The sequence below is a fragment of the Aspergillus alliaceus genome (genome assembly GCF_009176365.1).
Source record: "Aspergillus alliaceus strain CBS 536.65 unplaced genomic scaffold BDW43scaffold_53, whole genome shotgun sequence".
NCBI lineage: Eukaryota > Fungi > Ascomycota > Eurotiomycetes > Eurotiales > Aspergillaceae > Aspergillus > Aspergillus alliaceus.
This window is the reverse complement of record NW_022474736.1, coordinates 195,893-219,976: the sequence shown is the minus strand read 5'-3', so window position 1 is coordinate 219,976 and position 24,084 is coordinate 195,893. Positions and strand designations below refer to the sequence as shown.

The window sequence follows — 24,084 nt, the reverse complement described above, 5'->3', positions numbered from 1 at the left end:
CAATGCAGCGTGATCGCTGCCAAAACTGAACTCCCACTCCCATTGATGGAGGAAAGCAGCCTCCTAGATGCCTGCCTTACACCCCAGATGCAAGTGTTGCGCCATGCATGTATGTCTTACTTCTCCTCTTTTCTCGGCGTTCGGCGATAGCCCGACATGGGTCAAAACATCTGATAGAATGAGGTCAGTTTGCTTGCCAGGATGTCTTGTCCAGTCAAGCGGTTAACGCTATATGAGTTCATCATTAGCGTACTACGGCGACAGCCATGATAGCGTTTCCTTTGTATCTTTGTAAATTCCTAATGAGATGTTGGGTAGCACAAGCAGGAGCTTCTTCTCCAGCGGCCAACAAGACATAGCTGCTGGAGAATGGACTCAATTCCATTACCTCGTCTACCTTCCAATTATACTACTATTCGCATGGCGATTATGGGCTTTCACCATTTCTCCTCGCCTCTACCAAGGTCAATTGGAGTATCTGCCATACTGGATTCCATGTAGGCATCCGAACCCCCTTCATAGGAGCTAGAACAACTAATTCCACCAGACATAGGTGCGTCTCAAGAGCGTGCCAAACGGATGATAACTACTGATGGGGACCACAAACTCTTGGTCAATAGGCCATGTCATACCCTTCTATAGGAATTCCAATGCCTTATTTGCCTTGGCAAAAAAACAATTCAACCGCAAATTATGCACCCTGCGCGTTGTCGGGGAGGACATCGTAATGGTCACCACCGCTGCGCAGATCGCTACAGTTGAGAAGGATACTCAGACCTTTGGTTTTGAACCATTCCTAGATCTAATGTACGACGAGGTCGCCAAGGTCTCGCGTGATAGCAAGTCGATATTGTGGCAGACTCGCGCTGAAGGCTTTGTATCGCATTCCTCAAAACCCAGACAGCTAACGCTGGCGCATTCAGGAGTAGCCCTGCTACACAAGCAGCTCTTGCAAGCAGACCCAATGCACCGTCTCATGACCAACACACTCCCCTACCTGAGCAAAACGCTGCAATGGGACTCCTTCTACGAGACGAGCGTCCTTGCCTCTGCCGCGAACGTCAAGGTGATATCCCTCGACCGCTTGTCTCGTGATGTGATAATGGACGCTCAGACATCGGCCTTTCTTGGCCCACGGCTGCTAGAATTAGAGCCGGACTTTCGAACGATCCTCAAGTGGTGGGATACCAACAGTTGGAAGGTCTGGTACAAGCTTCCACCTTTCCTGGCAAAGAGTGCAACCTGTCCTCGGGACCGTCTGATTGACGTTATGCTCCAATACTACTCCATTCCCGCCGAGCAGCGACCAGGCTGCGTTCCGTTCGTTAACGAGGTGTATGATGAGTACAAGCATGCCGGACTTCCTGATAAAGATATCGCAGGCATCGTTGTTACGATTCTTTGGGGGTAGGTCGGGCTCTGCCCGCACTGTCAATATATTGTGGGTGAAACTAACCAAAACTACAGACTTAATTCAAACGTCCACCTCCTATCTTACTGGATGATTGCCCACCTAATGAACAATCCCACCGTCGTCGGCCAAATTCGAGAGGAGATCGCGCCTATGATGATGTCCATCGACTTCTCCTTCTCCAGGAACGGGTCTAGTCTAGCTGAATGCACCAAGGACCACCTCCTAAAGTCCTGTCCGATATTCAATTCGACGTTCAACGAGACCTTGCGTTTTACTGCCACAGGAAGTAGTTTGCGCCAAGCCATGCGAGACACCATTCTTGACGGCCGCCGCATCCCCAAAGGCACGAGTCTCATCATCCCACAGCGGGTTCAAACGATGAATGAAGCTGTCTTTGGACCTGATTACAAGGCCTTCGATTGCTACCGGTTTCTACGTAACAAATCGGTTCTGCGAAAGGCTGATTTTCGCGGGTTTGGGGGCGGCGCTACCATGTGCAGTGGACGATATGTTGGGAAACATGCTGTTCTATCCTTTCTGGCGATACTGTTCTGGAGATATGATTTGGAGATGGTGAAGCTAGAACAGGATGTTTTAGGTGTTCAGGGGAAACATTTTCCCCGGCTTGATGAAACTAAGCCAAGTCTGGGCCCAGGGCACCCCATGTATGGGGACGATATGTTTTTAAAGGTAACTCCTCGGAAACCATAGGCAATTGGACATGTGTATATATTTATTTCTTGGACTTGAGGATATTTGAGACATTTTTACGTTGCGTTGTTATGCCCTGCGGTGTAGACAAATACGTCCGCAGTCAAACCCTACAAAAGCTATCAGAGCGGTGCAGATATATATAAACGTCTATTAACCCTTCCACTAATCCACTGATCGTTGCTTAGCTCATAAAGACTGTTTAGCTGGTAAAGTTGGCTTTGAGTGTTATCTAGCGCCTTTGACTTAAGTTAAGCCTCCTATAGCTGGCCAGGTCTCAGCTTCTTTCTCTCTAGCCTCTCGAATCTAGATACATATCTGAAAGAAATTTATCATCGTCCCATACTATATAATCCTCCGTCTTTAAGAAACTGACACATACGACCATAGGGTGTGGAAAACAGGGCTTCCCGTCCGCTCAGCCGTACTTAAGCCACCTGTTGAACGCGGCCGACTGGAATATGTGCCCTTTCGAGGTTGCTGCTTTATGGGTGAGCGCCGCTAGGTCGCAGGGTGAGTGTGGGTGATTTAGGTGATGTTGTCGAGAGTGCGGGTGAGCTGGGTGAGCTGGGTGAGCCAGTGGGTGAGCTAGACAATCCGGTGGGATTTTTGTGAAGTTAAAAAGGGGCGCTTGACCTGGTTGTCCTTTATTTATTTTTCCCTTCAAGATACTCATTCTCAAGAAACAGTTTAATGTGTGATTCTATACAGAAATCAACCATGTCACGTGATAAATCCTCATTATCTGAAGAGAAAAGGCGGAGAAAGGTTAATAAGCTCCATAAGCTTGGTGAATTATATAATTTTACTAGAGAGTACCAGTAAAATATAAAAAAGAAAGAGAATAAGATATACCACAAAAAGTAGAGCTCCAGCTACTGATAAAAGATACAGCAAAGCTGTTAAAAATTAGAAAATATAAATAATTAAAATATTTGTTGGAAATCTAGGGTACTGATAGCCTAGATATCCTTAGGCACGTGATCAGGGGAATTATTGATCATAGATAAGACGAATGATAGATAGATATCGGGTAAAACCTACAATCCAAAAGAGCAATCCGAAGCACATCATCAGATATTCGGTCAGTTCCGAATATAAGAGTATTATTATATCTGCTACTCGTTGGACATCTATCAGCCACCGACAATGCCGCTCGGCCGGGATCCGGCACGCGTCACGACGCGTCGCGGTGATATTGCAATGGCAAGACATAACACTTCACCAGATGGCCCTCTATAGGCTGCCCTGCTAGAGTTAACTACCGCGGCTGCTATCAGAGCTGCTGATGGCCAAATGATATTCAGCCCCGTTGCGGCGTTTCTTGACAAATACCGAAGCCAAAACACTGGCCTCAGTCCTTACCAGGAAAATGTTCTTGAGACTCTCAGTAATGATCTGGCTGATATAGCCCAGCGCCACTTTAATATATATATCAGTGGTATACCTGTGATCTTATCTTCTTTATTTCCTGTTCCTGTTCCTTACTCTGCTTCCTCTTCTCTTCTTCTCTTATTCCCTCTCTCTCGCCCTCTCTCTAGTCTCGCTTAGTTAACTTATATAACTATTACTCAGATACTCACTAAAGCTGCTGCCTCTGCTGCTATCTCAAGAAACAGCAATAAGCCAAGAACACTGATCTCTACTCTAAAGTAACTGCCTGACTCCCGTCTTTTTGTACGCCTTCCGCCTAACTATAATATCAAAAATATAGATACCTTTACTATTTATACTAGCCTCTGCTCTTATCTAGACACAGATAGTAAAGTGCTGAAAGGTGTCTAGTCTATTAAGACTGGATTTATTCTTTTATCTATATTACTAGATGCCCTCACAGCTCTGGAGATGCAGAAAGAGACTATTTCTATCTTCTTTAACACCTGCTAGATTAAGCGCAGCTCTCGCTGGATCTCTTATTAGATTACTAATATACTAAGAAAGGTCAGCTAGCTTACAGCGCGGTAATACTCTATGATCTCTATAAATATTAAGTTATTATCTGCTGAGGTAGCTGAAACCACCGGCCTGACTTCCATTGCTGTAACTGAGATCCACGCTAGCGCCACTAATTTAAATACTATATTATTAAATTGGTTTATTAACTTCCCTGAGGCAAGCAAGGCTATGCTTCCTGTATAACTACCTTTATTTAGTATGATTACTAATGCCTAATCTTTATCTAGAAGAGTAAAAATTATATAATATAACTGCTGCTGGAAGTGATATAATTTAAGGGCCTGTGCTTATAATCTCTACTGCCGCCTCTGCAGCTTTATATAATATATTAAGGAGAGCTATACTAACCACTGCGCTGTTCTATTCTCTTATATCTGCTTTTCGAGGTGCCTATATTGCCACAGTCCTTATCCAGTAGACTATAAACAATACCTTCTCCGCTCCAGTAAGTCAGGGTCTTGATATACTAAGGCCTAGCAGGCTGAGATCCGCAAGACCTGCTCTCTGAACCTAGCTAAAGTATGCTTAGAGAGTAAGTGCTTGTTACAGACCCTTGTCTAGCGTACCTTGTTGAAGGCGGACGCGCAAGGCAGAACTCATAGGATGACGACAATCAGTTACAGGAGCGCTAAGCACCTAAAGGATTATTCTATGTGTTATTTACCTATAGGGGTCGGAGCGGCCGATACTAGCTCCATCACGTGATACCTACTCCCGTACCTACTCCAGGAGTATATCAGGAGTATATCGACAAGACACCAATCAGGATAAGAGCTACCCCGGAGGCTACCCCCGGAGTATACGAAAGAGTAGATGGACTACTGGATATATAAGGACACTCGTTTCATGTACTTAGCTTAGTTCTCCGTGATCAATTCCAATTATTACTTAGGATATACATTTCAAGTTTTATCAGATTAGTATTCAACTCGTTCGCACTTCCTTAACTACTGTGTATACGTACTTAGTAGGCCTGGCCTTTTGGACTTGAGCTATTCGGTTGTTACTCAATTGTCGTTAGGACCTCGGATAAGGTCACCGTCTTGGATAAGTCCTTGGTATAGGACTGTCACATTGGTTGTCAGCTTACGTGAAGCGTGTCACGTCTCGCCTTGAATCAGCGAACTCTGGTCAACAGGTTTGTATTGTCTACGCAAGAGCAGCTAATCAGTTATATAGCTCCTGACCGAATACCCGGGCGTAACATTGAGATAAAAGATTACTATTAAAAATAAAACTTAATAGTTGTCGTTGGCGGATTCAGAGACGAGAGAGAGAGTTGAAGAAGAGAAGATTAGGTTCTAGAATTTAAAATTTTTTAGGCAGAAAATAGGGGACCTGAAAGGAAAGTAAATATAGAAGATTCATCTGAGGAATTAGGCGTTATAAGACTAAGGTCAGGATCACTATATATAAGCGATGAATAATCAGGAAAGAATGTTAAAGAGTAAAATAAAAACTATTATATTCTAATATCCCTTGAGGCAAACCCTTGAACTCCTATACTATATACTAGGTTTTGTCAGGATTATATCCTTTTTAATGTATCTGATATTAAAGTTCTCTGTAAGAGACTTGTAAGGCTACTACTTCTGCCTTCTACTCTTTCTTGTTAATTGCCTCGCCCACCTTGTGCACAGTTTATTGGTATCTTCAGATGTTTAAGTAGCCATGAAAAAACTGTAAACGGTCCTCGCATAGCAATGACAGAAAAAAGGAGTGGAGAATTATAAAGATATATTTATTTCTGCATGATCTAGTATTTATAGCCCGAATCTGCTCGAAAACCTTTTCTCTTGGCTTCTTCCTGCCTGGCAGGGCCCTTGTCAGCATATAACAGATATACAATAGTGGATAGACTGTATTACATAATGAGATATAGAAAGACAGACTTATCTATAGATTACCTAATAACAGCTTATCGAGCAGATTATTGCACCGCATTAACACCACATGTAAGTGCTGTATAAAACCCGCAGGGAGATCTGCATACATAAGAGAGACACGGTGTTGGAGAGCAAGAAGGGCAAATACAAACTTAATAAGATACTCCTCACCAAGCTCATTAAGCTTCTCTATTAAGGAATCTTCAGGTAGTCCATATCGGGTCAAGAGCCGGGTATAGTTACTTAGAAACAGCAGCATAGCAAAAATTGTCCTCTACAACTATAGGGAATGGGCTACGGCTTTATACACTAGGATTTCTCGCGCCAAGTTTAAGCAAGGCTTTAATAAACTAATAAGAAAATAAAAACAGCAGATATTTATGTTATACAAAAACAGGCACCGGTACTACACAGCAAAGACACCACACCACCATAAGCATGGCTCAATACAGATAAACACGTGCATCAGGGGAAAAGAAAGGCTTGTATAGCAGGCTGGCACCTGATTCCTAATTTGGCCAAGGACCTTGTCAAGAGCTGAGTGCTTCTCAGCTGAAAAGAGACAGGCGCCAGTATCGCCCGAAGGGGACCTTCAAGATACAGGACATTCTTTACGGCTTGAAGTTCCCCGCAGGCCAGATCAAGGTGATTACCAATATTGTTTATGAGGCTTTCGACAACGACTAGGAAGACAAGCACAGAGTTAAAATAAAAAATAATATTAAACAACTCGCTGTACTTACTGCTGACAAAACAGCCAGGGGCCAAAAACATGAGGAGTGTTATCGGTCATTATGAGTGCTATATATAAATGAGGGTCTAAGATAGTTTTAAGATTTACTATCATAGAACCCCATGAGGGTTAGAGTAAGGTTCTGGGTCATAGAACCTAACAAGGGCTCTGCCGCAGTCTATGTGGATCAAGAACCACGGGCTTATGCGGACCATATTGAGCTAGGCTTGAAGAGATTTGCAGATTGAGAGACAACAGAACAGGAATGGAGAAGTGACTTTTCCTGAATCTAAGCCAGTTTTAGAATACCTAGCAGCTCTACAGTCCTAGTAAAATGTTGGGTCTCACTAAATAAGCTATTCTATAATAGCCATAGGAATATTTGGCTCCTAGTTGATGGGACCTCAGTGTGGAATTCATGTCCTAGAACAACATAGAATCGGGTGTAATGTGTATTTTATCCTCATGTAGTGGCTGATGGATCCACGCTCACCACTGCGCAAGCTCCCATGTCAGATACATGCTCTGTCACCATCCTTCGCACAATGGTTCAGTCTCTGGCGCTGCATAAAAGCCAACCCAAGGCCTCTCACTTGATGCTATCATGTGTGCCATACCAACCCGGATCTACATGTTGAACATCCGAACATCCGCGTGAAACTTGTCAGCCAATCTTTTGATCTACCATAACGTATGTCAGTCTATAAAGATACCATACAGGAAGGCGTAAACAACTTACCCTCTTGTACTTTGTGACCGCACCTTCCACTCCATCTTTGATAAGGGGCCCTCTCAAGAGACCATCTCTGTCAATAGCCCCCTTTGTCTCAATCAATTTATCCTTGACATTCCCCAGGTCTAGAGCCTGGTCATCGAAGATTTTCCCCAGCATCCCCATGGCCTTAATGGCATCATCCATATTATAAATAAGGAGTGGGAGTCGATTGTCCAGCGCATAAACATCTTGCTATAACAATTCTTACCGGCATCACAAATTAATTTATTATAGCAGGGGATCACTGTAGAGTTAATTTGGTTCAGATTTGTCTTGAATGAACCAATAAATCAGGCGTAAGAATTAGGAATTATTAATTAATCCTTATAGTCTTTAATATGATTAAGAGATAGTCTATAAGTAGGATAAATATTATTTAAGACTTGGTATCTTGGCTAGCTGTTAATAGATCTTCTTTAGATTACTAGAGCCTCAGGGTCTCCCTTCTTTCTTCTAGTTACATCAAGAGAATCCAGGAGCAGGCCGGATTATAATTTCTGCTTAGACTAGAAGATACCTGCCAGGATTACTTAGATCTGTAGAATCTTTACTAATATCTGAGTCTCCCTCGGAGCAAATGTCCCTAACAGTTAACTACATGAGTTATTTACTTTTAATAAGACTGTCTCAGAGCATACATTGCCTTGTCCTGACCCAGTAACAGCTGGTACCCTTAAAGGGGTCTTCGAAGAGGGGTTCGGTGACAGTCAGTCTATCACTGTACGCTTATACTTGTCATGTATTGTACCATGGTGTTAACTATTCATTGTTAGCTTTCTCTATCAGCTTTCTCTATACCCAGCACTAAAAAGAGACATTATTGAAGAGAAACTGGAGTTTTCTGTTTTCTAGCGCCGCAGTCTATTTCCCCAATAGAGAATTCACAACTATGATATTCCAAGAATATTCCGGCAGATGAATGTAATAGATATCACTTAATTAAAGAGATTTTTCACTCCAAGCTAGCAGTTAGGTCTAGGCGCCGTTGCCGCAAAGCCCCTCAAGGAGTTAAGGGTAACATCATCTCAAAATGCTAAATAGCCGACTTACCATACTTTCGAGGAACAACTTATCAAGTTATATTACTATATAGCATGTAGGGACGGGCTCTGTATCTTGATTAGCTACTCCATACAGTGAGGGTAAAAAGGGGTGCACCCCATCCCAGTTAACTTAGTCCTAGAATCTGACTAATACCAGGCTAACAGAAGTCATACAGTCTCACTTTCTATATTAACTTCATCTAACTTTTGGAGTAACCAACAATCACTATCCCACCGTGTAAACCAAACTGGCTGTCCTGGTCTGTCCTAGTTTTGTTGCAATGGAACCTAACGATACCTTTCTCCGCGCCTTTCTCCATGCGTGCCTTGCTGGTGACCTATCGAAAACCCAGGAAGCCATCGCCACCGGCCGACTAACTGCCGAAAATCTCAATGAGGGACTCAAGCTGGCGACACATATTGCATACTCTGAGATCATGGCCGCTCTCTTCAATACCGGTGCTAGCGTGTTAGCATTAACAGTGGTCTCTCTCTCTAGACTAAACCTACAGTAGCACCTGAGCATTGTTTGTCACTTCCTGGACTATTGCCTTGACCCTAACTCAAGGCTTTCTAACAGTAAGTCTCTTCTTCTGTATATGTTAGTCTTAATTTACTAGTTAGCCAAAGACTCGGATCTGCAGGCTAACTGGCTGACTGACTCTGTAATTAACAGCATGTTAATTAATCCTGTATCTGCTTGTGAATTACTGTCAGCAGGCACTGACTCTAATCTTTGCAGGCTGAGGAAAATACCTTCTCTAGACCGCGCTCTTGTAACTATTAAAAAGAAAGATCTTTCTCTTCTTAATCTGTATATTAAATATAGAGCTATACTATCAGTAGATCTTCTAATATTTGCTATAGCTTCTTGTGTCTGTTAAGTAGAGCTCAAGACTCAGTTCCTTCTTAACAAGGGTCTTGCTCTAAACATGATCTCTGATAAATAGAACATGCCTCTACACTGTGCCATTTACTATACTAGATCTAATATTGTCAAGCTGCTGTTGGACACGGATACAGACCCGACAATTGTATCAGGCGGCAGGAAAACCTATGGCAAAAGTCCTATGCAGGTAGCAGAGAGCGTGCCAGATCCCGGTACCCGGAGGGCTATACTTAGTCTGCTTGATTCCCAGGCTAGGCAAGATTTTGCTTAGACTATGCGCCTTGCCTAGCAGTATCTGGAAGGTGGCATTGCTTCGTACCCTTCGGCTTCCTCTAATAGAGACAAGCGGAAAGACCCGAGGGCCTATTGAGGACATGTTTAGGGCCGGGTCTATTTCCCGATCAAGCATCCGCAATTAGTATCGTGCTTCCCTAGCCACATGGCTAACCCCGTCCCCATACCGTCCATGCACAACAGCTTTTTGAACTACTTACAGGCAGCCCCACACACCTGTTAACGTAGATGCGATCTGGCTACTCGTGGTTAGCTATCCGCGCACAATATCATGGATTCCAGGAAGATGACCAGAGTGAATGCGGTGCCAATGGGACAGTGGTGCACGTACTGGTAGACCGCCCATAGTTGCGCATTCAATGACAGAAGCTCCGCAAAGAAATAGGGGAAGTGGTGGATAACGTCACGGTGATTCTAGGAGGAAAGGGTCAGCCGGGCAAAGAAGATGGGTCTGGTGGCCCCCGCTCCGCCCAAAGCAGTACTCTTAGGGCTGTACTGGATTTTCTATAAGTAGATTTCGACGCCGCGGGACAACGGGGTTTGCCAAGAAGAGAACCACGGCGTGGAGGCCACCACAGGCCCTGACAAGGCTCAAAGCTCGCCCTTGTGAAGCGGTACGTGTAGATTAAAACAAAAGCATAGGATGGAGAGAGCCTGCATATCCATCCAATGGCAGAATTCTGGTTTGACTCTTAAGGTCTTCTGTCTACCAATCATGTGTTGATTGTTCTGTCTGGGCACCCAATGATGAGAGTCCGAGCAACCTTTTGCGAGCCAAAAGATCGTATGGTCAAACTTTCGAATATTAAAATTGTGGTTTCCACAACGTAGGCTGGGAGACAAGTTATAAGTGCGATAGCCACAACTGAGAGAAGTTCCTTATGCTTGATAGATATGGCTTATCATAAGGCTCTATATGGAGCTCATTCTTATTGGAATCGTCGTTCTACCTCATGCCATCCAGGCTAGCTTTATCACTAACACCTAAACCCTTGTTGGCCGGATCATCCCACTGACCGGTCCAATCAGGACCGCCAGACGGAATCCACAGCCAACAGCTTATATTGGCTTGTTAGTTGTATAGAGAGCACAGACTTGATCTATAAAATACGGAAAGGTAGTGAAATTGTTAGTGGTACAAATTTTAAGCAAAATTTATTTCAAGGAATGTTCCAGGTCTGGACACCCCACATAAATTATGCTATCTAGTCAACAGCGTCCTTTGAAAGCAAGTGTTCTACCATAAGCTTAACAATGCGATCATGTCCCCAATGATTAGCATAGGCCAGGAACTCTGGTCCAAATTCAGGTCCATGCTGAAGAATAAATCGAACTTTATCTTCGTCACTTTGCTTGATTGCCAGGAGCAGCAGTACGTCTGCCTCAGCCCCATATCGAACAAGCCTCCTGGTAATGAGCGCGTCCCTGTTATCAATAGCTATATAAATTGGTGTGATCTCATCATTTCCTGCATTTACATCCGCATTATTGTCCAGTAATAACTGAACAATGTCCTCCTTCCCTTCGCTCACGGCCAGATGTAATGGCGTCCAACCTTTGTCAGTCATAACATTCACGGCGGCATCATTTTGTAAGAGAAGTTCAAGGATTCCCACATCCCCAAGTAGTGTAGCTAAGTGTAGAGGTGCTAACCCTGCATTGTCTCGAGAGTTCACCCACATACCGGCTCTGACAAGGGTTTGGACAAGAGGGCGAAATTCTTCAATCAAAATTGCAATCATCAACGGAGTATACCCACGCAGAGTGACACACTCATCGCCGATAAGATTACGTCCCCCATATTTTACTAGAGTCTCAAGAGCCAACGGTTGTACACCGGCAAGTGCGGCATATATTGGTGTCAGACCTTGTTCTTGTGTCGCGTTTATCTGCGCGTTGTATCGAATAAGAGTTTCAATAGTGGCCGGAAGACCATTTCCAGCAGCATAAAACAGAGGGGTATTCCCGTGGCTGTCAGCAGCATCCACCTCCGCTCCATTATCTAGCAGAAGTTGTACGGTGGTGGCCTGTTCTCTTTTTCCACAGGCCGCAGCGTGCAATGGTGTCCATGCCGCAAGGGAGGTCTTGCGGTTTACTTGTCCCTGGTGCTGGATCAAGTCTTGCAGGATTGCATTGTTCCCGTCAAGTGCTGCGAAAAATACCGGTGTCATCCCATTCTTATCTGCTGCATTTGCATCTGCTCCATGACGGAGCAGAATATTAACAATCTGCTCGTGGCCTAATTTTACCGCAATATGTAGCGGTGTAAGCCCAGCATTGTCCTGTGTCCTGACATCGATATCGTATTGAGTCAAGGTCTCAACAATAGACGTATGGCCATTTTGAATAGCAGCAAAAAGCGGTGTTTGGCTGTCTACATCTATGGTCGATGCTTTAGCCCCGTTTTTGATGAGAAGCTCTGTGATCAACTTATGGCCGTTCGCTGCCGCCACAAACAGCGGCGTACGCTCGTGGTCATCACGGACATCGACAGTGGCGCCGTTTTGAAGAAGTATAGCTGAACCTTCTTCTGATCCCATAGCTGCCGAATAATGAAGTGCACTACGCCCTGTTTGGTCACGGCAAGAAATATCCGCGCCTGCTTCGAGAAGAATATGAACGATCTCTGCCGACTTGAGTGAATCATACTTGGCCGCAGCTGCTGCTGCCACAATGGGATAACCATACAGACCGCCAGGTCTATTCTTATCAGCGCCTTTTGTTAACAACAGCTGGACGGCATTCTTCTGGCCTCGCCCAGCAGCAGAATGGAGTGCTGAGCCGAACCTTCCTGCCGTCGCATCAATATCAGAGCCAAGTGAGAGGAGCCATTCCATAGTATCCAATAAGCCCATACATGATGCTATATGGAGAGGAGTTGGTCTGTTATCTTCTTCGGTTGCATGCAGGATAGAAACTGGCCACAGCTTTTGACTGACAATTTCTGACCACAATATCCAGCGAGTTGAGGAGGGATCGAGCAACACCCGAATGAACTGTTCTAATCTGTGAAGGCAATTGCCATTTCGAGCCACATGAGCATACCAAAACAGGGATGCATATTCTAAAAACCGAAACATCTCCTTTTTGTTCTGCAAGACATCTAAGTCATACGGATCATCCACGGTAATCTCATCAAAACAAAGGTAAGTGAGGCAGGTTCTAGCGAGCAACTCATGCTCTTTTGCTGCCTCTGAAAATGAAAAGTCTTGATCCGTTGCGCATACGCTGGTCTGAGACAGAAACTCCTTCACAGATGTGTGTATGAAGTGAACTGTATGGTTTGTGATGCTAGATGCAGAAGAGCCCCGTATATCGACCAGCGACTGGCAGTATTTTCGTATTTGGTCATTGACGTAGTATTCATCCCATGTATCCGGCATCTCATCGAATGGGTATGTGGTCAAAGAAGTGGCTTCTGTGAGAAGTGCCTCTGTTAACTCTCGTACAGTAAGAGGGCGGGCAGCGAAATATGTCCACCGAAGGATCCCAATAGCTCGCAACTTTTCATCAACGCCAAGATTCAGGATGGATTGCATCTCTCTTTGATACGTCTGCTCCAAACCTCGTGGCATACTACCCAGTGTGCGTCGAACCTGATTTTTATTCAATCCGGGAGAAAGTTGTTTCCCCATAAGTCGGACCCACAGGAACATGCCGCCACATTTGTGTGCAACATCCTTGGATATCTCATTAATAAAATCCTGATCTTTATTTACCCCGAGTCTCTCGTTAACGACGCTAGTTGAGTAGTCAATAATATCCTGTGCGGTGTCCTCAGTGGCGATGTTGTACTCAAGGAGGGCTATTGCATCCTGACGGGCTGAAAGGAATTGGGTATAGATATCTGCATCACTTCTGCTGGATATGAGGACTCTAGCTGTTGTTCCACTTACCGTGCTCCATAGGTGCGCAAGAAAGCTCGCCTTATCTTGATGCCATGGACCACCCGACATTACACACTCATCAAGCCCATCCAAAAAGAGCATACAATTATCCATGCCATGACATATCTGGTACAATATTTCCCATACTTCCGTCACGGTGGCCGCACGTGATTTGTTTTTCTCGCATAGCGGATACGCTATATTTACTGCGTCATCCATTTTGTTCACTATTTGCCGAACCCAGGAACGTGCAATTTCGTTCGGGTCTTGCTTTCGTTCATCCTCATGCCTGCAGAAGAAATATGCTGCTGGATGTGAGTGTTTCGACTGTAAACTTGTGACATGTTGTATAATGCTCGCAGTCAAAACAGTCTTGCCGCATCCCGGACCTCCACGGATCCACAGCACCTTTGAGACTTCAAGGGTTGAAGTTGCCCATCTTTTGAACTGGGGGCGCTGTAAGATCCAACGGCATGTGCCTGCCAATTTCACAGACAGAGCTGCATGATACTCGTCATCTGTCATGGTGCCACCAATCCAGGCAGCGAGCTCCTTACGCTGGTCATTTACGGAGGGCAGGAGGCTAGAAGCCGTTAATTGCAACGTTTGCATCTGTTCGAATAACTGCACCCAGGGTATTATCAGGCTGGGAGATGCTGTATTAACCACTTTGTTATCAAATGGCGTCTCGCCACTGGATCAACATCATTAGCACTTTCCTGTTATAGACTATGCGAAGGTACACATACCGACCTCAAGTTACTATACGTTGGCGTATGGAGAATAAGCTGGCGAGCGTATGCTGCTGCCGTAGCTGCAGCATACCCATGCCACTGGTCATTCTTATGAGAGTCACAGTAGTCTGCGATTCCGCGGATCACCAAGGCAGGCAGGTCGGCCAGGATTCCTGCAGCCTCAGTTTCAAAGCACAGAATGCCGTACTTCCCCGCCAATTCGTCTCTCTTGTTGGCGTCTTTGATCACCATTCCGCCCGAAGCAATTACACCTCTGTGAACACGGACATATTCAGGGCTCGCTTTTCCAGGGCCGTCACGCAACCTGAGCCTGGCAAGATCACACTTGCATTCGTCACAAGGGATGCCGGGTTGCTTATGGATATAATCATTGTGGTAGAGACGATCTTTTGCAGAGCCCGGGTGAAGATACTTTTCCAAAGCAGGGATGTCACTAGGTATGCGTTGAAGACATTTCGAGATTGGGTCGTCCTGTGTCTTCAGAAGGGCCCGCTTTACTGCCATGTCTTGTGCCGCTTGTAGAAGAACTACAGGGGGCGGAGGCAGAGCTCCAATGCGTTTGAACTGACCAACTTCCGCTTTGCCAGTGTCATATTGCACCACCCCTGGATATTCCCCAATAGGCTTGCTAACAACCACATCTCCCAGTCGGACCCAATCACTCTCGGTTCTAACGGGGACTCCACCTCCAATACCGACTAAGAGAACGTAATGGATACTTGGAAACGTGTTTCGCATTTGAGTGACTACAGTGGCGGCTGGGCTGTTGCCGGGCTGATGTAAACCGGCAATCACGATATTGTGGCCAGCAATGCTTCCCAGAGTGTAGACATTCTGGTCTGCTGGCTGTTGTGTGAGGCGATCGTGCGTTTCATCTAACATCAATAAGGCTGCGGTCTGCTCCACCTCCAGCGGGCATATCCACCCGATCGCATAGTCTTGGTGCCGTCGTTGACTAGACATTGCGAATATGATTTTCTCTCTAGCCCTCCACTTCCGCAGCAACAAACCCCACGGATAAGGGCAAGGTAAGGCAAAAGTAGAGCGAGAAGTAATCGCTCCCTAATGTGAAACACGAGATGGGAAGAGCCATCCGACTAGCCCTAGTGGCGCGCTGGTAAACCTGTCCCGTATCAGTGTCAACATGCCCCTGCTATCTCCAAACAGACAACTTGAATGATGAATGAAGGTTATGCTTACCCAGTCATGAGGCAAGGGAGGGTAGGCCAAGGGTAAAAAAAAAATACGAGGACGGCTTCAGCTGGAGACATGGGGGACAACGTGGTATTTTACCTCAATTTGACTACAGGAGGCCAAGGCAGACTGCAATCACAAAACCATGATTGCGAAACTCATTGGGTAAGGGCATCCTGCTTGCGCACAGAGGCACGAGCCCAAGCCAATGAAATGCCCGCGCAAGCATGTCGCTGGCCTTCGCAACATCGCCGATGACCAATAGTACGCCTACACTACCTGACTAGTTAAATCACTTGCATTATCACCGAGACTTTGCCTCTTTCCGCACTTTCCCCTGGCATTTTTAGTCAAAAGGTTGTCATGGTTAGCATGCCCTGTACGATCATATAAGTAGATGACAGGGTACATTCTACGAGAATGCATGTCATGGCCCACCCACGGTGTTGTAACAGTAAAGCAGCCTCGCATTTATCTATTTTAGCCTTAGAATATAGAGGACAAAAGACAAGAGTTTGGTACATACAACCATAGGGTGTGGAGAACAGGGCTTCCCGTCCGCTCAGCCGTACTTAAGCCACACGCCGGCCGGTTAGTAGTTGGGTGGGTGACCACCAGCGAATCCCGGCTGTTGTATGTTTTTTGATTTGTTGGGTTTAGCGCCCTTGCTGCTCTACCTTCAGCCCCTTCAGCCCTAAACAGCGCTCAGCCTGAACGTAGCCTGAAGCACGTCTAAAACTCACCCACTGCCCCGCCCGCTGATGTGTCCCAAAGGACCGGAGATACGAAAGGCCGCGACCGTCAGCAGCACACCAATTACTTTGATTCTTTGGGAAAGAGATCTCCTTCGCTTGACCCCCGTGCTGTGTCCCACTACTCTGCAACAAACAGATATTCTATATCGGGCGACTTAACTCAGTTCATCATTCGTTCATAGCTGACCCAGGTCGACGAGCGTGACCGCTTAGTACATTACGTCGACTTGGGTCTAAGCCCGTCCTTGGAAGCGGAGATTCGATCCTAGTAATATTTAACCTGGTATGTACGGACAAGCGTACTACGATTGGTTACGCCAGCAATGAACAACAGAACATTAAGATGTAACTAAGAATTTGACATAGAATATTCTTGGAAGTCAGCCTTATACTCCGTATGTTCAGCTGAGACGGTCTGTGCTTGATCGTTACAAAACGTGGAGCAAAGATCATCCATTTCCCCCCGGCTACTCACTCACTCTATCATCATGGTCGAGCACAAGGACTGTTGCGCATGTCTCTACCTGCCCGCCAGAGCTCTAAGGGCCTATATGTAACGAAACGTAAATAAAACACAACCCCCGAAGTTGAGGCCATCTCTGTGATGAAATAAGAGGAATAACAATCATTCGACCATCATCGGTGACCTGGCAGCCATCATGTAATGACGGGGCGCTTACATGGCAAATGTAAGATGAACATGGCGTACATTACTTTTGGATGCCACCATTTATGTGAACAGGAGATCCACGTCTGTTCGACGTGTGGAGAGGCAGATGCAAGAGATCGATTGTTTCACTCAAACCAACTTCATCACCTGCGCAGAAGCACGACACTGAAGTTAGCGGGTAATAGCCCTCTATGATTGGTTGTATGAATAGGGACGGTGTGGATCAGCGCGTCACCGGGTTCACGATTGGTCACGGTTTAGATTAAGGCACGGCCCGAGGCGCCCAGCAGCGATGTGCGAAAACGTGGCTCTCTCAGTGGGTATCCAACCTCCTCATACTCAATTATTTGAACGATATCCTCCTAAGTGTTTTATCTTCGCATCCAACGTACTCTTCCAAACACCAGAGCCTCGATTGTTTTTGAAACCATCTCTCTCATATGCAAGTATAGGCGGATGATGATTATATTTGTGGCAACACGGCTGACTTGCTTTAGGAGCTATTCCGGAGACGCTTTGATCGTCGACCCCTTCTGCGAAAAGGATTATCAGCAGCGTTCGAACCTGGATCAAGGACCACTTGGTTCACTCACGATAATCAGGCCCCAAGATATTGGAAATGGAGCACGGAGGAGCTGGAGGTAAGGCCTATCCTAACCAATTTCTCTACACCATGACCTCGCTAGAACCAGACACACTAGTTACACCGGAAAACTACATCCGGGCTATTATCTCACTGTCTAGGCGGCATTCAAGCACGTCTTCCTTTCCTGGGAGGAATTACGTTGATATTGCAGAATGGCTGCTCCAAGACCGCCGACTTCTTAAGTCGAGAAAGCTGGAGGAAGACTCTACTCTTTTCGCTTCCATGTCTGAACAGCCTCATGACCTAGTCGTGGTATATGACTGCGGAGAGAAGAAGTGGGACGTGCAACACTACCATCAAGAGCAACACGAAGCATTCTTTGCTGCAGTCTCTGTTCCCTCAGAGAGCCTAGGGCAAGTAGTCTTTATCCGAGGCTTTTTATCACCATCTTGGGTTTCAGTTCTTGGGAGTAAATATAACGTCGATCCAGAATTCTTTAGGCGACATATGGATTTCTTGTCTACTAATAATGAGAGACACTTTTTCAGTCTCCCGTCGCTTGCCAACTCCTCAAACGATATATTTCGTCTCTCTGTGAGCACTCTTGTTCACCGCGACAATTTTGGAAGACAGAACGTGCAGTCGCAGAGCTCGGAACTGCCCAGCGAACTTGGAAAATACAAGATGCACCAACTTGGGTCTAAAAATGTCTGCTGCGGAGTCTCGTTGGTCCGCGAGTATACTACCGTGTGCGCGTCCTTCTCTGTGATTGAACAGTGGATATCGGTTTACATTGCGAAAACATCTAGCAACTGGGCTGGTAAGACGTGAATATTCATCCATCGACGATAATGTTCGCTAGATGTTATACTCAGTCATCGTCTGGATGGACCATGGAAGACCCTTAGAACAGTCTCCGCCGTGGCCGTGGACAAGCCATATTGACGCAAAAGCAATCCCGCTACCAGTCCTTCAACATCATCCTAAAATGGCGTTTAGGACGACCACCAATCGTCTAAATGCAGATGCGAATGCTACATCAGAGTTTCAGCAAAGCACGGCATTGCTTCCTTTGCAGTACGATTCGTTAATCGCACTTGTTGATTTAGCCCGTCGCGCGCCCCAGGATCCTCTAGCTATATGCATCCCTTTGTTCGCACACGCGGCTTTCTCCGAAGTTCAATTCCTGAATCTTATGGAGTCCAGAATTCGGATTCAGATAGACCTGATCGTTGCAGAGCATCCAGCTGACGCATTGGAAACTCTTCAATACTTTACCAACATTCTCAACCGACATGCCCAGCAGCTTAAAGATAGCGCTCGTGTCCTTTGCAAACTCGTTGAACGAACTAGACAGGGATTAAATGGCGCGAAAGTTGAAAGTATGACGACAAAAGTTGCCTTGCACTCTGGTCATAGTATGCGGTTCCCTTTGGAAACGGAGAGGGCCAGAAATTTTTCTTCGCCTAAATCTGACGGTACGTTTACACCAGGAGGTATCATAGAAGACTATGATCAACTCTTTGTCCGTTGCATCGACTTGTCCAGGATGTGCACCCAGGGCATAAATCTAGCCATGAACAAAGCCACGATTGAAGAGTCCCGCAGAGCGATTGAGCAGTCCCAGAGGGTCAAGAGATTGACCCTACTTGCTACACTCTTTATTCCGCTTAGCTTTAGCTCCAGCCTGCTAGGCATGAATATTGATCTGCTTGAGCAGAATGCTGTGAAGTTTTGGTGGTTTTTTGTCTTATGTGTTCCTATAACCTTGGTTGCCTCTATTATCTATTTTTGGGACTTCCACTTTCTCAGGCGTTGCTGGGCGAGGTTCTGGAAAAGATGCCGTTGTAGCAGGCTGCATATGAAAGCCGAAAGGCACGAGAAGGACCCCGATCATATTGTTTGATCAAATCCCCATCCTCTTGTCAGCATATTTGTACCAATGTGAGAACAAGAAAATGGCTATTTATGCGAAGGTCACTAACGACATATGAATTTTTGACACTGGATTTTTTTCAGCACAGAATAAATTTCTCCACCGATTGAGGGAATATGATATGAGCTGAATCCGGGCTAGCCCTGCTTATATTTTCGTGATGGGCTTGAGATCTGTTAGTACTTTGCGGCCTCTTGTGCGGGTAGGAATCATGCCGGTGCGAGTGCGCACTCTGTAGCAAATCGCAGTATTAACTGACTCGTTAACTGACGTATTGAAAGAGGGGTCGGGGTGGGGACTAAAGGGGCCAAGATAGACCACGTCGACATTTACAAGCTGTTACCAAATCCCCCCTCATTCCTTATGGCTCCATGTTACTCACTGGAATCGTTAGTGTTCTCGATCACTCATGGCGCGTCCAGACACGGAGTATGTTGATGAGACGCTTAATCTAAGGAAACAAAATCTGACAAACGCTTCCACCAAGTTCCCGGCAATTCGTGCCTGCATTTTTGATTTGGACGGGCTTCTCATCAACTCCGAAGATATGATCACGCTGGCGACGAACCAACTCCTCGAGCAATATGGAAGGCCCGCTCTCACTGCGTCAATTAGAGCCCAGCTTATGGGCGTCCCAGACTCGACAAATGGCGACGTCTTCCACAACTGGGCGAAGGTGCCCATCCCCCGCGAACAGTTCGCCTGTGAATTGAAAGATCGAATGCGAAAGAACTTTCCGAACTGCAAACCGCTTCCAGGTGCGGAGACACTTCTGTTGAACCTGAGTCGCGCACGTAATGCTTCTGGGGACAGGATTGAGTTAGCATTGGCATCCAGCACCAAAAGCCAAAGCTTCGAATTGAAAATTTCGAGGCCGGAAACGAAACATTTATTAGACTACTTCCAGCCCGAAAGACGTGTCCTTGGTGATGACTCGCGGGTACGACAGGGTCGAGGAAAGCCGGCGCCTGACATATACTTAGTTGCATTGCAAACACTGAAGTCAGACACTAACACAAAGCCCATCTTGCCCAGCGAGTGCTTGGTGTTCGAGGATAGTGTGGCTGGAGTAGAGGCTGGAAGAAGGGCTGGGATGAGGGTCATATGGGTACCACATCCAGATGTGGCAGCCGAATACCAGGCAACGCAGAAGGATGTTCTGGCCGGGAAGACGGGGATGATACATATAGGTGATAATTCGGATGTAGGAGAGGTTGACGACGGCTGGGCTGAAGCCATATCGAGTCTGGAGGAATTCAACTACGAGAAGTACGGTATTGATGTGCGATTTTGAACGTGTCTACAGAGCAGGTCTAGTCAATGGCGGGGTTTGCCACATACTTGCAGGATCATACAAACTTGCTCCCACAGACCATAAGGTAGGGTGTGGATTGAACATGCTTCTGATTCACCACATACACACCTATTATTGAGTCCTATACGTACATCATGTTCCTGCACCTTACTTCCAGGGATACAAACGAATATCGACTGTTTTCAGAAACATGTTAGATATAGCGAGCCAAATTACCCCTATGGCAGTTTTGTTCTAAATACCGCTCAACGTGACAGATAAAAGAGCATGGGAGCGAACGTCAAGGGCCGTGCCAGCACCGGCCGCCTCAGCCGAGACGTAGGTAAAAGCATTCGCTAGGAGGAGCAGAGGAATTTGGAACTTTATTTTGGGAAGGCTTTGACTTAAAATGCGGGGGAGGTAGACTTGTAACGAGACGAGAATTTAGATCTGGTAGTGTATACTCTGATATTGTGCGGATTCAGCTAAGGACAGCGAGAACTCGGTATTTTATACAGCGAAATTCAAAATCAGCGCTCGGGTCTTATACACTTCCGTTGTTACTTGAGCTCTAATGCCAAGAAGGGCTAAATCTCTTTAGAAGCTCCAAGTAACCCCTACTCTATACTTTGGTATTATCTCGTATCAGAGTATATTATCTATATAGAGCTTAACGAAAGCGCGTATAAGAAGGTACCAAAACTCTCTATCTGTAAGTTATGGTCTTCATATAAAGAAAGATACTATAGAAATATACTATACTCATATCTAATCAATGATCCCAGTTATGCTAGAATGTTTAGCAATTCTGATATTAGCGGATATTAGCAGGAGAATATTATATATTTTTGGAATAGGGGAATAATTCACTTACCTTTCTACTAGCTTCCAGAAAGTCTGCTCTCGTTGGCGCACGATAACTTCGCATAATGGAATATTCTGATCGTGATGGCAGTATATCAGCAATTATGCTCTGTACTCTTCCACTCTGTTCTTGTTCAGCTTATCTACTTGTTCCTGTATTTTCCTCTCTTTCTCCTCAGCCCAAATCAAAGACTACTGGTAGTTGATATGAATTGCCTTGTTTTGATAGTTCCCTGGCGAGCACGCACTACATAGTTGTAGTTGTAGCTGAATGAAAGTCATTGTCAAATAGGATTCCCCCTCATATCTATCGGCATATCTCTGCCCGAGCCAAGACGTTTTGAAATCCGTCGATCAATGGGGCCGAAGTCGGCTTCATGGATTCGACCAAAGTTGTGACTATACCATTCCACTGCCTGTTTATCCGGACAATGGTCAAGAACATCATTGTCAACCTCGAGGTATCCTGTCATCAGAGATATCCAGGACCTCAGCGATTCACCCCACGCAGAAAACCCTGTCTCTTTTTCTTCATCAATCGCAGCCTTCACAAAGCTTTCCACTAACGCCTGTTCCAGTGGGTAGCAAAGATTGCCGTGGATTTTATATCGTTTTGTTGACGCTGCATCTTTTATTTCGCTCAAAGGGCGGGAGATATCTTCTTGAGAAACATGCGCAAAGGAGTTCGGAAACAAAAATAGTTGTAAACTCTTTTCTGCTAAATCACCGTGTGGATAATTAAACACTGCACAAGACTGATCCAAGCGGCTGTAGCCAGCATTTATTTCCTCCAACATCTGCTGTGGGTTTGGATGGTCCTCCATGACTTCCGGAGGAGGGGTGCGATTGGGAACATTTCGGTGGAATCCTGCACTCTCGAGCTTTTTCATGGCGGCTGTGTAGTCGTCGTCTTCCACGACAATCATGGGGGCCTACGAAGAGAGGTGGTTAGCTGGAACAGGACCGGGCTCAATTTCTACTACTAGAGGTACACGTTACTCCAACGGCAATGGGGACGCCTAGATACCACATTGCAAGCGCTCCCCAAGGAAACACTGTGAGAGGTTGAAGTATTTTGCTCAGTCTTATGGAGAGCCTGTCGGGCTCGATCTGTCTCTCGCGCCTAAACATAGCTGCAGTGGGAAATCTGATTCTGTCTGATTTGTCTCGAGCGGAGGTGGTCTTTTTTTCCGAGAGCAAAAAATATATAATGATCAAAAGGAGGTATTAGGAAGATGACGGATTGTAAAAAGTTTGTGGCGGAGACTGGGTATTTACGATAGGTCGATCACCCGCAACCCGCTATTAGTTCAGATTTAGGAGTTTCCGTTCCGATGCTGACCCACCCCTACAGACCATCCGGGACGACAGGCGGTGGTGAGCGGCAGACGGATGCTGCAATGGGAGCCGCTTTCGGCGTCCCCCTGCCGTCCGATAGAATACATAGAACTAGTAAATGCCCCTATAATGCAATGTATGCCGAGGGCGAGCGTCAATTTATTCCTATTACCCCTCTTCAACAAAGAAAGACAGGAGTTAGACATCTAATTGTATGTACATAGTTGCCTATTCACCTTTCAGTGCCAGATGATATATGGCTCGTTTCTTTCCGCGCGGGGGGTTATAGCAGTACACATCACGGAGATGGCATTCTAGATCCGTGATGCCTTGAAAGTCTTCATGGCAGGCAGGATGGTGACAATGGAACATACCTGATAGAGCTCTATAACTGAGATATGACTGAATATGTTTATACCACTCGCTGCGATCAAAATACTGTATTTATAAGCTGTTTTTGTTCGTTACGATATACATAAATAGAAACTTCTACCCTTAAGTTATAGAAAGAGAAACAGAAGCCTAATGTTAACCCACAGAATACAGTCCTACTGTGCTAGAATCTCTTGAAATCTCCTCTAGCACGCTCATTTCCATCCAAGTATTGCACGCCGACTACGGAAGGACTTCAGTTAGTAGGCAACTGCGAGGCTCTTCGGGAAAAGTCTCCTTCCTCAACAATTCTTCTGGTAATTCTCCATAATTCTCGCAATTCAAAGAATTGCTACCATGAGCAACTGTTAATGGCTAATTTTCACTGTGCTGGATTCCCTCTCCCGCTTCGCATAATTCCCTTTGTTCACGAACAAATACCGGCTTCATGAACCCCTGAAGGCCAAACGTGGATTGATTGGTCGTAGGTCTTGATACGCTTCTCTCTGAACGAAGATGTGTCAGAAGCCTTAACCCTATAGCACTAGCGTCGTCAGCGCGGGGCTGGTTTCACATTACGCATCCATCTTCTATTGGATGACATCTGACGCCCCGCTTCAGCGCTTGAGCCTCAGATGACCAACGAATTACTCTGAAAATGCCCTGTTTCTAAGAGATTATATTGTCAAATTATACATAACTTTGCATCAGTTCACTGTATCACCACCCAGC

At 45.7% G+C, this 24,084-nt stretch overlaps 6 protein-coding genes across 6 annotated transcripts; 4 read left to right on the top strand and 2 right to left on the bottom strand.

Annotated features, from left to right (window-relative positions):
- Positions 1 to 32: 32 nt before the first annotated feature.
- BDW43DRAFT_288329 (cytochrome P450) lies at positions 33 to 2,417 on the top strand. The gene is given in 4 exon segments (XM_032043273.1): positions 33 to 497; positions 510 to 511; positions 617 to 1,407; positions 1,468 to 2,417. 4 exon segments carry the CDS (start codon positions 308 to 310, stop codon positions 2,123 to 2,125), a joined length of 1,641 nt encoding a protein of 546 aa, XP_031896268.1. The 5' UTR covers positions 33 to 307; the 3' UTR covers positions 2,126 to 2,417.
- A 6,382-nt stretch (positions 2,418 to 8,799) lies between these two features.
- BDW43DRAFT_322215 (uncharacterized protein) lies at positions 8,800 to 9,678 on the top strand (the record flags this gene model as incomplete). The annotated part of the gene is made up of 4 exons (XM_032049521.1): positions 8,800 to 9,003; positions 9,139 to 9,230; positions 9,261 to 9,393; positions 9,469 to 9,678. 4 exons carry the CDS (start codon positions 8,800 to 8,802, stop codon positions 9,676 to 9,678), a joined length of 639 nt encoding a protein of 212 aa, XP_031896267.1.
- A 1,228-nt stretch (positions 9,679 to 10,906) lies between these two features.
- Positions 10,907 to 15,306, bottom strand: BDW43DRAFT_303168 (ankyrin repeat-containing domain protein; the record flags this gene model as incomplete). The annotated part of the gene is made up of 15 exons (XM_032045378.1): positions 10,907 to 11,017; positions 11,078 to 12,118; positions 12,155 to 12,228; positions 12,265 to 12,406; positions 12,440 to 12,697; positions 12,737 to 12,892; positions 12,929 to 13,027; positions 13,058 to 13,255; positions 13,298 to 13,390; positions 13,421 to 13,524; positions 13,558 to 13,893; positions 13,924 to 14,044; positions 14,081 to 14,088; positions 14,122 to 14,275; positions 14,338 to 15,306. The coding sequence occupies 15 exons, from the start codon at positions 15,304 to 15,306 to the stop codon at positions 10,907 to 10,909; spliced, it is 3,864 nt and encodes a 1,287-aa protein (XP_031896266.1).
- A 2,291-nt stretch (positions 15,307 to 17,597) lies between these two features.
- Positions 17,598 to 19,632, top strand: BDW43DRAFT_322211 (uncharacterized protein). The gene is made up of 2 exons (XM_032049520.1): positions 17,598 to 18,368; positions 18,424 to 19,632. Exons 1-2 carry the CDS (start codon positions 17,636 to 17,638, stop codon positions 19,452 to 19,454), a joined length of 1,764 nt encoding a protein of 587 aa, XP_031896265.1. The 5' UTR covers positions 17,598 to 17,635; the 3' UTR covers positions 19,455 to 19,632.
- A 69-nt stretch (positions 19,633 to 19,701) lies between these two features.
- On the top strand, positions 19,702 to 21,214 carry BDW43DRAFT_288323 (putative HAD superfamily hydrolase). Its single transcript, XM_032043272.1, has 2 exons — positions 19,702 to 19,913; positions 19,972 to 21,214. The coding sequence occupies exons 1-2, from the start codon at positions 19,848 to 19,850 to the stop codon at positions 20,776 to 20,778; spliced, it is 873 nt and encodes a 290-aa protein (XP_031896264.1). The 5' UTR covers positions 19,702 to 19,847; the 3' UTR covers positions 20,779 to 21,214.
- A 479-nt stretch (positions 21,215 to 21,693) lies between these two features.
- Positions 21,694 to 22,936, bottom strand: BDW43DRAFT_288320 (uncharacterized protein). The gene is made up of 3 exons (XM_032043271.1): positions 22,642 to 22,936; positions 21,790 to 22,574; positions 21,694 to 21,717 (listed from the first exon to the last, which is right to left on the bottom strand). Exons 1-2 carry the CDS (start codon positions 22,771 to 22,773, stop codon positions 21,927 to 21,929), a joined length of 780 nt encoding a protein of 259 aa, XP_031896263.1. The 5' UTR covers positions 22,774 to 22,936; the 3' UTR covers positions 21,694 to 21,717; positions 21,790 to 21,926.
- Positions 22,937 to 24,084: the final 1,148 nt, after the last annotated feature.